At 39.1% G+C, this 14,289-nt stretch overlaps 1 protein-coding gene across 4 annotated transcripts in view; it reads left to right on the top strand.

The window, feature by feature from the left end:
- CFAP97 (cilia and flagella associated protein 97) overlaps positions 1 to 14,289 on the top strand; it is a 33,886-nt gene that overhangs the window by 765 nt on the left and 18,832 nt on the right. For 2 of the 4 annotated variants that reach the window (XR_008466665.1, XM_054203254.1), the window contains exons 1-3: positions 7,121 to 7,309; positions 9,803 to 10,864; positions 10,954 to 11,025. Coding sequence is in view for 3 of the 4 variants with exons in the window: in XM_054203254.1 (XP_054059229.1) it covers positions 7,288 to 7,309; positions 9,803 to 10,864; positions 10,954 to 11,025 (1,156 nt within the window). In the remaining variant the exon portion in view is untranslated. Of the gene's footprint in view, positions 1 to 7,120; positions 7,310 to 9,802; positions 10,865 to 10,953; positions 11,026 to 14,289 lie in introns of those variants that run through there. The other 2 variants (XM_054203256.1, XM_054203255.1) reach the window with 1 other exon arrangement.

Raw genomic sequence — 14,289 nt, 5'->3', positions numbered from 1 at the left:
TTGGTCGGGTGCAATTAGTGGGGATTGGGTCCACTGAAACGTTCGTTGTACGCAGCCTGCCTCGAGCGTGTTAAATCATCGCAAATAGTTGCGTCTCTGCAGTTTCCTCAGGACGGTGGTAACTCCCCCTGCCCTGCACGGGGCTGTGTTCTGCGCTAATGGTTCCCCAGGTGGGGCTGTAGTTCGGAAAAATAACAAACCACCGAATCTCCTGGGCCCTGTGGATTTGGGTGGAAATCACAAAAGAGGTAACTGTAAATCCAGGGCCTTTCTTCTTGGCTGTCGTTTCTGCAGCCCCTGCAGCGGAGCAGAGTACTGAATTCATTCCAAAGCATCTCAGTGAGTTGATACAACAAACAGCAACATATGTTGTGCTCGTGAGGCTCTGCTTTTTCTGGCGTTTTTACAGGATATTGGGGAAATTAGCATTTTAAATACAGTTTAGCATGGCTTCTGGCACAGCCTAATTTAAGGTTATATCACTTCTGTTATGCCTGGCTAAAGTTTTTCCTTTGTGTTTCTGTTAAACACAATTTTTTCAGAAACTGGTTTTATGATAGTATGCAAATGTTTACACTTGTTCATTCTTACTATAAAACATACAAAAAGCATCTAGAGTTTGCATTTGGACATCTATATATTTTAAAATTGTAGGGTTAAAGTTTCTATGCAACATTCATAGAAACAGCAGGAAAACTATGTGGGGTGGAATGAATAAAACAGAAATAGTGGTGCTAAATTTCTTTTGTATCCTTGCATTTTTCTTTTATGAGGTGCTCGATACAGAGCATCTAGTGCATTGTGCACATTTTCGCTTCTGTGAAAAAACAGTTAATCTCTCTTTCTTGGATAGAAAGCAACCACTGGAGTTGTCAACAAAGTTCCACAAAAAGTTAAATTCTTCAGAGGAGCTATTTGAAGACTAAAAAGAAATCATTATTAGAAAATTAGTCACCGGATGTTAACTTAAGAATGGGTTTGTTAAATAATTGGTATTTTAAAATATCTTTTACAAAAATTTGGACTTGGCTTCTGGAATGCTTCAAGCTCTCCCACCACTTTTTCCTGTTTGTTTTGGGGATTTTTTTTTTGTTTGGCTTTTTTTTTTTTTTCTTGTAGTGCATTTTCCTTTGTATTTTCTTGTCTTTGATAATCCTTGTAATGGTATGGAATGGAGACCAGACAAAAGGAGCGAACAAGTGATTTGGGGACATTCTCTTAATTTTCTTGGGACTTTAAGCTTTTATGACCTACTGGGATTTTTGGTTTGTGCTTGCCCATGTTTAAAAGGGCATTCAGAGGGTCCCGTGTATCTGTGTAAGCGTTACATGGGCTCAGAAGGGCCATCAGGACTGGAGAGCCTGTTGAGGCTTTGAACATGCAATTGGCCAGTTCCTTTAGAGACTTGATGCAGGAGCACATCCAGGTGCTTCACTGAGGAGTATTTCAAAATTTGTGGGATAGATGTCATGTGGTCTTCTGTGGCATAGGTGACAGGAGCATCTGTGAGCTTTTTAAAGCCTGCCCAGTCAGGAGTTGGGTGATATAATACACCCGGAGCGTAGAGACAAGACCCTCAAAGTGAGCCAGCTCCTAAGTGTGCCTTAGTATCCCCTTAAATTCATGGGAGATATGCAGACTGTTATTATGATGGATGTACCTTAGTGCTTCCACCAGAACTGCTTCCTGGTCTTATGTTGAACGAAGAGTGCTTATGGAATGGTCTAAAACATAACGTACATTCCTTGGCTAAGGTTTTTCCCATCCAAAAATCTCAACTGATGTTTAAGTCACAACTCAATGATGGGTGTTTGTCATTCTTGAAGTGTTTCATTTTAATAACATAACAAACACTGGAACTCCAGGAAACCTGTATTATGTTGAATTTAAGAGAGCCCTGTCTTCCAGCTCTTTGTCTGCTTTTCCATACTGATATTTCTCATCTGAAGAAATGAACAAGTCATAAAAATAAAATGCAAGAGAGGATCTCGAGAGGGCTTTACCTCACTTGCTCCCACCGCAGATTCTGAGGAAACATCAATACACTTGGACTATTCCTAAGTGATATTTATTTAAGCTGTTCTTTGAATACTGATTTAGTGGCTGAATTTCCGTACTTCACCCTGCTTATCTGTACCAGACAGTGCTTGTTCCTCTTAAATAAAAATATATTCACTGAAAATTAAAAGAATTGCCTCTTATTTTTGGTGGCTATGGAGAATGTGATCACTATCTCAGTGAAACTGTATGTGTATTTTCCAAACTCTGGTAATGGGTGTCATCTGTTGATCTGTATGGAAGCACGTCTATGCCAAGTCTTGAGGGAAATGCTGACGACGTGCCTATTTGTGCAGTCAGGTCACTAAGCATGCTAAATCCATAACATTAGAAGCATGAACAAACTTGTAGTTCAGTGAGCGTTTCTGTTGTTGGAGACAGTTCATGTGTTGCGCCACGTGGTAAGGATGGCCTGGTATTCTGGAGTATGCTGTGATTTATCTGCTGCTGAGCTCTGTCAGTAGTTTGTGAAATGGTGGAGTTGCTTCCTTTGTGGTCCTGCTGTCTCCTGAAGGACTGGCACAGAGTCTAACCCAGAATAAGCCAAGGATAAGTGGCATGTGCACAATATAGATGGTCAGCTCTCAGATGAAAGTTTCGACGCTCTTGAACTCTGTTATGGCTCGTTGGAAGGTTTGATGGTCACTTTCTTGGGGTTCCCATCAGTGAGTGAGTAGCTGTGGCCTGTTTAGACAGGCCTGATGGGCGTCATCACTGCTATCACTTAACCTCAGTAGTCTCTGAGGTCACAGGGTGACCTTTGCTGAACATTTAATATGTGTGTATGAATGAAGTCCTGGAGCTACAGATCCATGCCTCTCAGCATAATGTATTGCAGCTTTTCATAGTAGGGGAATAGCTAAATTTTAGCTCAAGAGGAACTACCTTTTCTTCCGCCCCGCCCCCCCCCCCCCCCCCCCCCCCATGTACATTAACTGGAAAGCCTGCGGTCATCTAGGGCTCTGTGGTGGTCATGTGCTTTCATTTGCTCTAACAGATGATGGCAATTGACTTTGTTCCAGGACTTTCTACTGCCCATTTGCTGAACTGAATCCTTGCCTGAAATAGCCAGGAGACTCAGGGCTTCCTGTTGGAATCCTTTTAAAAGGACTCCAAAGTACTTTGGAGCATTTCCAGTGGGCCTACCTCTGTTTGGAGACAGAACTGCTGTTCTGAGGGCTAACCTGTCATAGGCTTGTGAGTTACTAAACTATATCTTACAGCATACAGGAAACAATATTTTCCTTTGTGTCCAGCAGAGAGAACCAGGGCAGGAAACAAAGAAAGAAAACAAACAAGCAAAAAAAAAAAAAAAAAACCCACCACAGAGGAAAAAGGGCAGTAAGGGCTGGGTATATTGACCCCATAAATTTGAAGCTAGGAGAGAGAAAAAGACAGTGAAAGGCATTAGAGAGCCAGCTGAGAATCAGCCAGAGAAGTGGTTTCAGGTGCACTAGAAACAATGGTAGTTCTGATCCGAGCTTGAATTAGGTGCTGTCAGATCTGGCCTGTTAGGGACAAGTGCTGGTTAAGTGGCCTGTTCAGACTACTGAGTTCAGGTGCAAGTCTACTGCTATCTCATGAGCCAACAACAAGCAGTTTGTCATGAATCAGCAGTAAATACTTATATGTAGGGTGTAATCTGAGCAAAGGGGTTCACCCCCATGTAGTTATTTGTCTAGGTGGTTGATCAGCTGCAACATGGTTACCTGTAACTGGACAGAGCCACGTTTTTTCTTGAAGGTGCACCATGAAAGAATGGAAGTGAATAGTTGCAAGATGTGACATGGGAAATTCCGATTAAAGAAAAAAAAAAATCACAGTGAGGGTTGTTGAGCACTGGAGCAGATGCCCGCATAGGACATGAAGTGTTCATCCTTGGAGTTTTTGAAAACTTGCTTGGACGAGGCCCTGAGCAAAACTATCTCCAACTTTGAAGCTGACCCTGCTTTAAGCAGTTGACTGGACTGAATAATGTCCAGAGGATCCCTTCCAGCCTAATTTTTTCTATGATTCTAATTCCGGGTCCTGTCTGCTTTGTCGTGTTTTGCAGAGTAACTTGCCTGTGCCTCAACCAGCCCTTCCATCTCGGGGTGTAGGGACAGGTCCAGTGCGGGGTGTGTAACTGTATGGAAGAGCAGAGCTTGGATAGATTTGTAGTGATGGAGTTTATTCTGAGCTGGGATGGAGGCCTTGAGTTTTGTAGGTTGGTTATGAACCAATCACAGTTTGGATTGGGGAAATTGGTACCCAAGTTTGGAGAGCATACGGCATGCAGAAATGCTGCAGCAGGTACTGTGCTCTGAGCTTGGAGAACTAGAATATCTGCTAAACAGGCTGGTTGTTTCATTCACTGGGGGTTTTCCCCAAGGGAAATAGTTTCCTGAGAGGTATCTTCCCTCCTTTGCATCCTTTGTTGTTTCTTATTAGCAAAAATGAAAGCTTTAATTAAAGAGGAGGTAGGTGGGGCTGGGTATGTGTGGTTTGTCACATGTCTGGAAGCAGTTGCACTAGTTGATCTTTACCACTGTTGATTGTATCTGAGAACAAACTAAGTTTTGGGTTAGTCTGTTTTACAGGTTTTAAGAGGTATGTTTCCCTGTGTTTCCTCTCTTTTTAAACTAAACAAACCCTCAGAAGTTGGACTTTTCTAATCGTATTAAATTTTTTATTGCTCTCTTCTAGACATTTTCAAATCTGTCTTTTTTTTTAATTTTATTTTGAGCCTCAAGCCAAAAATGAGGAAGGGAGGGAGAAAGAGGGGGGTGGGGTTTGAACTAGTGTGTTTTTACATGGTAACTTGTTTAATGATTGTTATTTTTGAAAATGTTACGCAGATGATGTTTAGTGTTTTTAGTCTCTCCCAAGTTCACCATACAACGAGGTGGTTTATCTGTCAGCAGGCTTAAGGGGGCAGGATCCCTGACAGAGGGGCAATAATGGGTAAACAGAGGATTTTGAAGTGTCCTGAAGAACATCTGCCATTGATGGTATAAATCTTTTAATTAAAACACTTTTAACCTTCCCAACCCCTTAGCTCTCCCAGACTTGTTTCTGCTCTCTGAGATCAGGAGGGTGGGTCCCTGTTCTGAAGAGGTAGAAATTTCCAGATGAAGGAAGAGGTGCTGTCTGTGGCAGCTCTAATTGTACGGGCTGGGAGAAGGTTGCCTCCTTGGTTACTTCTTTCAGTATCAATTACACTTACAAAGCAAAATTAATAACCCTAAGCGAGAAGATGTCTTATTGGAGCCAAATACAATGTTGTTATTGTTTCTGATACTTTACATATATGTTTCTTAATACATCCTAGGAACAAGTCTGTTCCTTTTTGTTACAGGAAACATATTGTTGACTCCTGTTGAGTGTACAGCACTATAGTGCGGTATGATGGCCTTTGTGATGATGCACAGTATGCACACAGTAACATCAGAAATCTCAGATTCAGCCCACAGTGTGCTTAAGGAGCTTGTTTTCCACTTCTGTTAGATACCAGAATCTTAAGACATCCTGAAAGCATTTAGGGCATTCAGAGGATGTATGGTATACAAATTGACAGAGTATACTGTTCTCTGTGCTAGGAATTTGTATGTTACTAGATATATAAAGAAAAGGGCTTTCCTCTCTAATTAAACCATCCTGTTCCTCCATTATGAAAGTAGAATGCTTAAAAGAAAAGAAAGTTGATATCAGCTTGTACTTTGATTTTTTTTTCTTTTTTTCTGTGATTTATTTCAGTACTCTCTGATGTGTATGTTGATTAGATAACTTTAACCAAGGTTAAAATAGCTTGAATCTTTCACTAGGTACTTAATGTACTTCATAAGTGCTATTTTCTAACATTCAAAAATGTTATCAAAAGGCAGTATATGTTCAAACACAAACCCACATCTAAATCTATATCCTAGCTATATCACTTTTTATGTGCTATCTTACCTTTGCATACAATACTTTATATTGCAGCCGTGCCTAAAGGCCTGCTATTAGGCATTACCTACAAAAATATTTCAGGTGGTGCTGTAGTTGGCAGCAGAAAAATACTCGATACTTTCAGTGTGAATAAGGTCTTGATCTTTGTTTAACATGGAGGCGGATGTCAAAACGCTGCTTGTCCCTTGGGCAGTGAAGCAGCTGGCGGTGGGTGGCCTGTAGAGGAGCTGAGTGGTCTGTGCTCTTGCAGTGCCCGGCTGGTGAGAACACAGATGGGGTCTCGGTAGGTACTGAGATGCTCAGTATGTCAACCTCTTGATGAGAAAGTGTGGGTCCCTCCTGCACTCACAGCCAGATTGCATGTTCCCCTTGGCTGCTTGACCACTGCTTTATTATCTTAAATGGGTCAAGCTTGGTGTTTACAGGTGAAAGGATTAAAAAAGGGGTATAACCTAGGAGGAACTGCAGTGAGGAAGAAAAAAAGATGAATGGATGTGTTTGGCTGGGGTAATGGGTGGGTGGTACAGTTACAAGAAGTAGGGGGAGAGAGGTAGAGAATTATATGGGGAGAGGAAATATTGCGGTAGAAAAAGATCTGACATAATTAATGGTTGACCTGCTCATTTGAATTGATCATTTTTGTGTTAGAGGGTTTCATGGCAGAAAGACACAGAAAGCATATATTTTTTGTAAATAAATACGATGGTCATTAGAATTAGCAGTTAATGTGTGACTCTAATAACAGTTTTCTTGGACTTTCAGAATATCACTTGTTGATTCTGTATTTTAACAATTGATAACATAGCAAAACTCTACTTCATGTGGAAATAAAATTACGCTTGCCCTGTATATAAAGGGGTGTGAGAATGTGTGTGCACACACAGCCAAGTTATCAATTTAGACATGGTTTATCAGCACAGTTGCTTCTTTTCTATTACTGCTTCTTGGCAAATTACAGTTCCCTTAAAGACATTCTAGATGCATGAGGGGAATAGGAACCAAGAGTACCATCTCTTCATTTTGTCTTGTTTTGTTTTTAATGGAAACTACAAAATTAATTAATGTTTAGTTTGTGAATGATTAAGAGTGTCAGTGAGAGAAATTGACCAACGCAGCATGTCTGTTTTCCATTAAGATGAAGGCTAAAGTCATTAGGGGGTTGTGCCAGAAAAGTGGAAAGAGCATTTGGCAACGAAATGACTGGTGTTACAACTACTGCTCCTGGAGCAGAGTCAGGCTGCTAAACTGCATTTCTCCTGTGACCGTGGTTGCTGCCCATGAATCAGTTATGGCTCACTCTTCATGGAAAACAACCCACTAGCAGGTAAGCTATTCCTGAGTCATGCAGAGTGGGAAGATGTGTGCCCCTTGGCTGGTGCTAATGGTGGAAAGAAATGTACAGGCTCCTTGCTATCTTTTGCCACCTCTCCATTACCCTTTTGCCACTGTCTTGACTTGAATCCCATCCTCACTTAAAAGATTGTGTTCAGAAAAGAGACATCCAAGAAGTCGTGGTGGTACTGCATATTATGTTACAGCCAATGAGATACTGTTAGTTTAGTCTCCTTTGCAGGAGTAGCGTTATATAAACTAAAAATACATGGATATGTGTATTACACTTAACAAAATTTTATATTTCAAGCTGTACTAGTTGGTCTGCATCCACCTGCAATCCTGGCTTTTGCCTTATCTCCTTACGCTTTTACATGTACCACAGTTCTAACAGCATACAAATCTATGTATTTGAGAAAAGTGAAATACACCACCTGCCTACTTCTACCAATCAGTCATAATCTATCTGAAGCTACAAACTGGTGAGATACTAGTGCCTTCAGTAATAAAAACCTTGCATCATGGTTTTTGTTTTAACACTCTGCTTCTTTATTAATATTCTTCATAGAATTGACTTTGCCCAAGTTGTACTTGCTAATTAAATAATTCATGATCTATAGTGTACAGGTAATGCCAGAAAATTCTACTCGATTCCTTCTAGTTTAGGTTACTTGAGGCAGAAAACTAAATGTAAATAATGTGTTACTCTTATTTTTTTTTTATTGTGCATGTTTTGGTATATTAAAATGCACTATCCTTTTAGGAAACTTCTCTAGAACTTCCAGGAATTCACATGACAGTTGGGCATTACAGACTATGTAAGCTGCCCGAAGGCAGGGATCACAAGGAGTGACATGAATATGAAAAACTTCCAAATTCCATGCAGTGTTTCAAATTAAGAGTTCCCAGGTGTTTCTCTCCTTTGTTGTCTTGGAGGAGCTGGGTGCTTCAAAGAGTTTGTCTTTGTGGTACCAAAGTTGACCTCTCCTTCTACTGTGTAATAGCATTTTCAGCTTTATATAACACCTAACCATATTTTTTGGCTTTGTGAATCTTAAAACTACAGGAGATTCCACACCTTCTGCTTTTAAGGCTTACGTTGTGCGTTTTGTATTTGGGGTGCATATTTCAAATTCCTCTAAAACCGAGTATTATTTGAGAAGTGGCCAGACAGCTGAGTGACACAGACCTTTAAAAATTCTGTATTTTGAAGTAATTTTATCTAGAAGCTTTCTTGGGAATAGTCTTGCAGTTTCAAAGCAAGTTTAGGAATTCCTTTTTCACCTTTGTTTGCCATGGCAACAAACTGTATGTGGTTTAAGGAAGACCATCCATCTTGTAAAATTCTGGTTCTCCTGCCCTGTATAGTTGCTTCCGCTGTTGTCGTCATCAGTTTCCTTGGCTCTAAAGAATGTTACGTATTTATTGATTGCAGCTTACAAAATTTGTATAAAATCTGTTGTAAATAGGAGAAAAGTACTGCTGGCTAGATGGGAACGGTAGTCTCTGATGCTGGCTAATTTTGTTTGGTTGTGAGGTGTTCGTTGTTGGGTTTTTTTTTTATTTATTTTAACTCTGTGCATATCCTACCAATGTGTGGAAACTTTCATATCCCCCCTGCCACATGCATAGGATCTAACACCATGTATTTCTGCAAGAAGTATGACGCAATAGGAGCAGACTTGTAGATTCGGTTAGCGCTGAGGACCTGATATCAACACTAACATGTATTTGGGCTAGCTATAATCTGGTCCCACGGACTGAATGGTGACTGACTGCTGGTTTAAGTGCACTGGTTTTGTGCCTGGAGCACACTTTAAAGCTTAGTTTCATCTGAAAGAATCGTTTGCTCACTGTACTGTGCAGTGTGAGTTACAGAGGACTGTCGAGAAAAGCAGGATCCAGATCCAAACTAAAACATTACCACTGACACGCCCTACATCTATTACAATTTATCCTACAGAGCCGTGGGTCTTTTGATGTAAATTGAAATTGCTCTTAATTTACATGCTGAAAGTCTGCAGTTTGAATGGCTGTGGCAGACAAGGTGATGACCATCACATACAAACATGTTTTTTCTTATAAAATCCAAACTAATGATAGCTCATTTGTGCCTGTAGCTTAAAATGGCTATAACTAAACCGACAAAATAAGACACTTCAGTTGCTTGTTTGTAATAGTTAAAACTCTTTAGCTGCTAACACTGTTTGACTAATTTCCTTAGGAGTAAAAGTTTTGAAATCATGATGGTTTTTGTTGGCTTGAAGTAAAGCTTTTCAGTCTAACATGTAAGCTCTGTACAATGTGGCGGCACAGGATTTCTGTATAGAACTCACTACAAAGTTGACCCTAGCAACATAATATAATTAATTGCAGAATTATAAAATACTAGAGCTAAAAGTGTAAAGAACAAAACTATTATACTAAAAATGTACTTGGATTTGTTTTTATGCTAACGTTTTGAAACCTTTTCTGGTGGTTGCAGGTGGCACTTCATATTTCACTATGGACCGGTTTGAAGACGTATCAGATGGTGAAGTGGATCATGCTTTCTTTGACAGTGATTTTGAGGAAGAGAAAAAGAAAGCTGAAGAAAATGGTGAACGTATAGAGGAGGAAGAGAAAAAGAAAGCTGAAGAAAATGGTGAACGTATAGAGGAGGAAGAGAAAAAGAAAGCTGAAGAAAATGGTGAATGTATAGAGGAGGAAGAGAAAAAGAAAGCTGAAGAAAATGGTGAATGTATAGAGGAGGAAGAGAAAAAGAAAGCTGAAGAAAATGGTGAATGTATAGAGAAAGGAAGTACAAATGCAGCTCTTGCAGACCCTGATTTGGTTTCTAACTCAAAGGATGCAAAGTGTTGTGAGAAGGAAAGTGAAGAAAAGCAGAAAGACTTGCAGAAGGATCAGCCCCTAGAAAATAGGGCAGATCATCTTGGAGATGCTTCTTCTTTGTCAGTTTCTCCAGTTGTGGAGAATGCAGGTACATCTGGAGTGACATCTGCAGCAAGTAGGGGAGCACAAGAGAATATTCCTGCTGGAATCCCCAAAATAGTTAAAGAAGGTGAAGAAGATTATTATACAGATGAAGAAGATAGCAGTGACGATGGCAAAAAACAGAAGGTTAGACCAAAGTCAGCTAAGCAGTCAAACAACATAAAAAAGGCTAGCAAAAAATATACTAATATTAGCTCCTCCTCCTCTTCTTCATCCTCCTCATCCTCATCCTCCTCATCCTCAAGCTCAGATACAGATTGTTCTGATACAGATTCCGATAGCTGTTTATCAGATTCATCTCATTCTTCCTCAAAGAGGAATGCCTGTAGGAACGCTCTTCTGTCTCCAAAACAAAAATTCAAGTCAGCAATGAAATTAGCAGAAGGAAAACCAAAGCTTGGTGACTACTTGGAGGAGTCTGAAGACACCGTGACTGACGTAACACCTCTGTCGACTCCAGACATCAGTCCTATCCAGTCTTTTGAACTTGCAGCATCAAATGATAAGAAATTAAAAATAAAAAGACAGGAAAATGTGAACCAAGAATTATATGGTAATTTTGAAGAATTTAAGTACAACATGAAATTTGTAAAAACTATGAGGCTGGGAAATCCAATCTTATGTCTGTATTTTTTTCATTAGATTCCGAGTTTGATCGCAGATATAGTCGAAAAGTCTTGCATGATGCCATGGACCTGAATCAGCTTTTGAAAGGTGACTTTTAAATTTTCTTTTTACAAAGTATCACATCTGCACATTGTTGAAAACAATTAAGTTCTAATAGAAGAAAATGAGGTTTTAAAGTGCCACATGTATTTTTAAAACTGGTTTGTGATTAAGCTGTGTTGATCTAATTCTTTGAATTCTTACGTATATAAATAGTACTGATTCTGCAGTGGAAAGAAGCAGCATGTATATGGGCATGTGTTGATATGCATATACCTAGAAGTAAGATATATAGGTGGGGTGAATCTCTAAATAAGATTTGATATATTAACAAATTGAATAATAAAACTGCACATGCGTTTTGAGAAATCAAGGTTTACTGGACTATGCCACAAACTAAATATCTAAATTGAAACACCAACCTTTCTGATAAAATGCTGGATTGAAAGGCAGTTCAAAGCTACACTATGTGATGTAGCTTTAAATACTATTTATCTATTTAAACTTCTGGTACCTTTTTGATAATGAAACGGAATTACTTGAAATCGTTTTTCTAAACTAAGTGTCTGCCTTCTAAAATACCATAAAGTTGAGTAAAGGTTAAAAATTAAAAGAAAAAGGTTAAAAATTAAAGAGAAAAATAACATAATTTTTACTAAAACTTGAGCGGTTGCTTGTTGCCAATAGATTTAATAAATCTTAATAATAAAGTCTAAGAGAGAGAACTTGGTATCTCTTTCACTGCGTTCTTTGCAAACCTTCACTGTATAGGGTGAGAATGCAATGAATAATTTCATGTGTATATCTTGAGGTCTACACAGTGCTTTTGCACTTGTTTTCATGGCCTGGAGTTTTCAGTAGCAAAATCTATAGAATAAAAGAGGCTTGGCTCATGAAACCTGCTGATCTCGAGTGAGAAAAGCCTGTTACAGTCTGTCTGGTACATTTCAACCCAAGTTTGCTGTATTGCAGTAGGTCTGGCATGAATAAAACGGTGCGTGTCATCTTTCTTCGGTTTGCACCTTAAAAGACTGAGTAAGGGTTCAAAAATATATTGTATGCATCACTTAAATTTCCTATGAGTAGAAACAAGGATTTGACTTGTGTGGAAATTCTTCTGATGGTAAGAAAAGCAGAGCTATCCATCAAGAAAGGTAGAGCTGATTCTCATCTCTGACAGTCCTAGTGCTCCAGCAACTCTTTTGTACTAGAAGAGGCTCCAAGCACTTGTCAATGTTGTTAGAAGAGTTGTTGCTAGGCAATTGAAATTATGATGTCCTACATCTTTATTTGTTCCCTGATAGCAAAAAGCTATTTAATAACTGGTGATTATGGAAGGATTCATACCATCCCTAAAACAAATGGGTATTATAGCTCAGAGTAAGTATTCTCAGAGATGAATCTCTGGTGGCGGTGGGGGGGAGTTTTTCCCAAAACTGAAAAACAATTCTAAATAACAATAATAAAGATTGAGTAATGAGAAGTAGAATTCATATAGTCTGGCAGCTAATGTTCCTGATTAACATGCATATTACTCCCAAGTGCCTCTCTAAATTGGCAAGCACAACATAGCTTAATTACTTTGGGTATTTTGAAGTTTAAATGGGGCAGGATTATTAATGGTGGAAAGTAACTAGTCTGGGAAAATAGGAGCTAATCTTATTCTGAGTTATTGCTTCCAGGTTGTTCTATACTCATAAAAAAAAAAAGTGCAAATCATTCCCCCTTGGTCTGCATTAAATGTTCATCAAAACTGCATAGGCATGAACATTGCTTCGAGTGAGAACGGTATAAGCCCAGACCTCAGTGCATGAAAGAGTATTTAAATGATTATCAGGATATCTCAGATTTGGTTTTAAAGTATAATAATCTTCCAGTAATCTGTACTGATGAAGCATTTTGTTTAAAATGTTTGTCAAGTATGCTGGTAATATAGCTGGGCCTAAGCATTTACAGGAGTTATGTGAGTTTAATTTCCCAAGATCCCCAGAAACTTGCAGAATTTCAGTGTGATCTGTTACTGTGTTGTTTCTAGGGGGCGTGCAAGTAATTAATCTTGTACAATTCTGTGCACTGGTAATGTGAACACTTGGGAAGACTAGAATCTCTTGGATTAAAAAAAAATCACAAGAACAAAGAGAGGGAAGAAATCTGTTAAAAGCGCATGGTGCTCAAAGAACAAATTGAGGACTAGAACAAGACTAGATATTAAGCAGTGAGGTAGTTCGTGTATCTTAAAATAGAATTCATTTGAAGCATTTAAAAAAAAAAAAAGCATGGCAGTTAAATTAAAAAGGAGTTGAAATAGTTTTTCCTCTGTTATATGCCCTTGATACATATTTGTGCTCATATTGCAAACTGTTCATTTTTGTAAGCATTTTAAAAAATCATATTTAGATTAAAAACATTATCATGCCCTTACATCTCCTAAAGCTATGCTGCTGCTTGATAGAAGCCGAATTTTAAGTTATGCTATTCTGAGTAATTTGAAATCTCACAAATAACATAATTCTAGTTGGAAATCTCATAGTCTCCATGCTGTATATTGTGCTTTGAATGCTTTTTAGGTGAGTATTGCTGTGCAACTTTATCACATATTTTAGAAATATTCTTTAGTGACCAGAATGCTGAATAAGAGTTTGATAAAGATATGTCGTAACACTTGGTTACTACATCTGAAAGTTGTCATTTTATGTATGCTGTTACCGAAGCGAGCATTACCAGGTACTGCAACTTGCTATGCAGCCTCCCTTCGCCTTACGGAAAATAACTGAACTAGTTTTAGTCAAAATGGCAGAAATCTACTTGGTATCAGTAGCTGTGGGCAAAGTGAAGATCATAGTTGAAAACTGGAGAGAAGCAGATTCTGCATGTTGCCAAAGACAAACAAAGCATATGAATGTAGTGCTTATGTTGGCATTTATTAGACAGGAATTGAGTCCTGTTTCAAAGGGAAGGAAGAAGTACAGTAAAATGTGCAGTTTTCAGAACTTGTATGGTTGTATTGGCATGGCTTTGCGTGTGTGCTGATGTAGGAGGAGCGTGTGAAGAGTAGAGCATTCTTGAAAGCAGATGCAGCATGAAGGAAGACAGATAAACCTGTGCAGTGAAGAAATTGTGGAGCCCGGGTATCAGTAAGCTACCACGTTAAGGTATGGGGTGCACGCTCACGCTGTTTCAGTTTTAAGTTTGCAGTGGAAAACGCATCGCTAGAAACTGCGGGCCAGAGTGAAAGCAGAGATGGTGCAGGGTGGATGGGTAAACTCAGAACTTTTTGGATCGATCTGTGTTGGTGCGCAGTTCAGAGTGGCC

The sequence above is a fragment of the Rissa tridactyla genome, chromosome 5, assembly GCF_028500815.1.
Source record: "Rissa tridactyla isolate bRisTri1 chromosome 5, bRisTri1.patW.cur.20221130, whole genome shotgun sequence".
NCBI classification, from domain to species: domain Eukaryota; kingdom Metazoa; phylum Chordata; class Aves; order Charadriiformes; family Laridae; genus Rissa; species Rissa tridactyla.
Note: the sequence above shows the minus strand (reverse complement) of the source record. Positions and strands in the feature narration are given on the sequence as shown.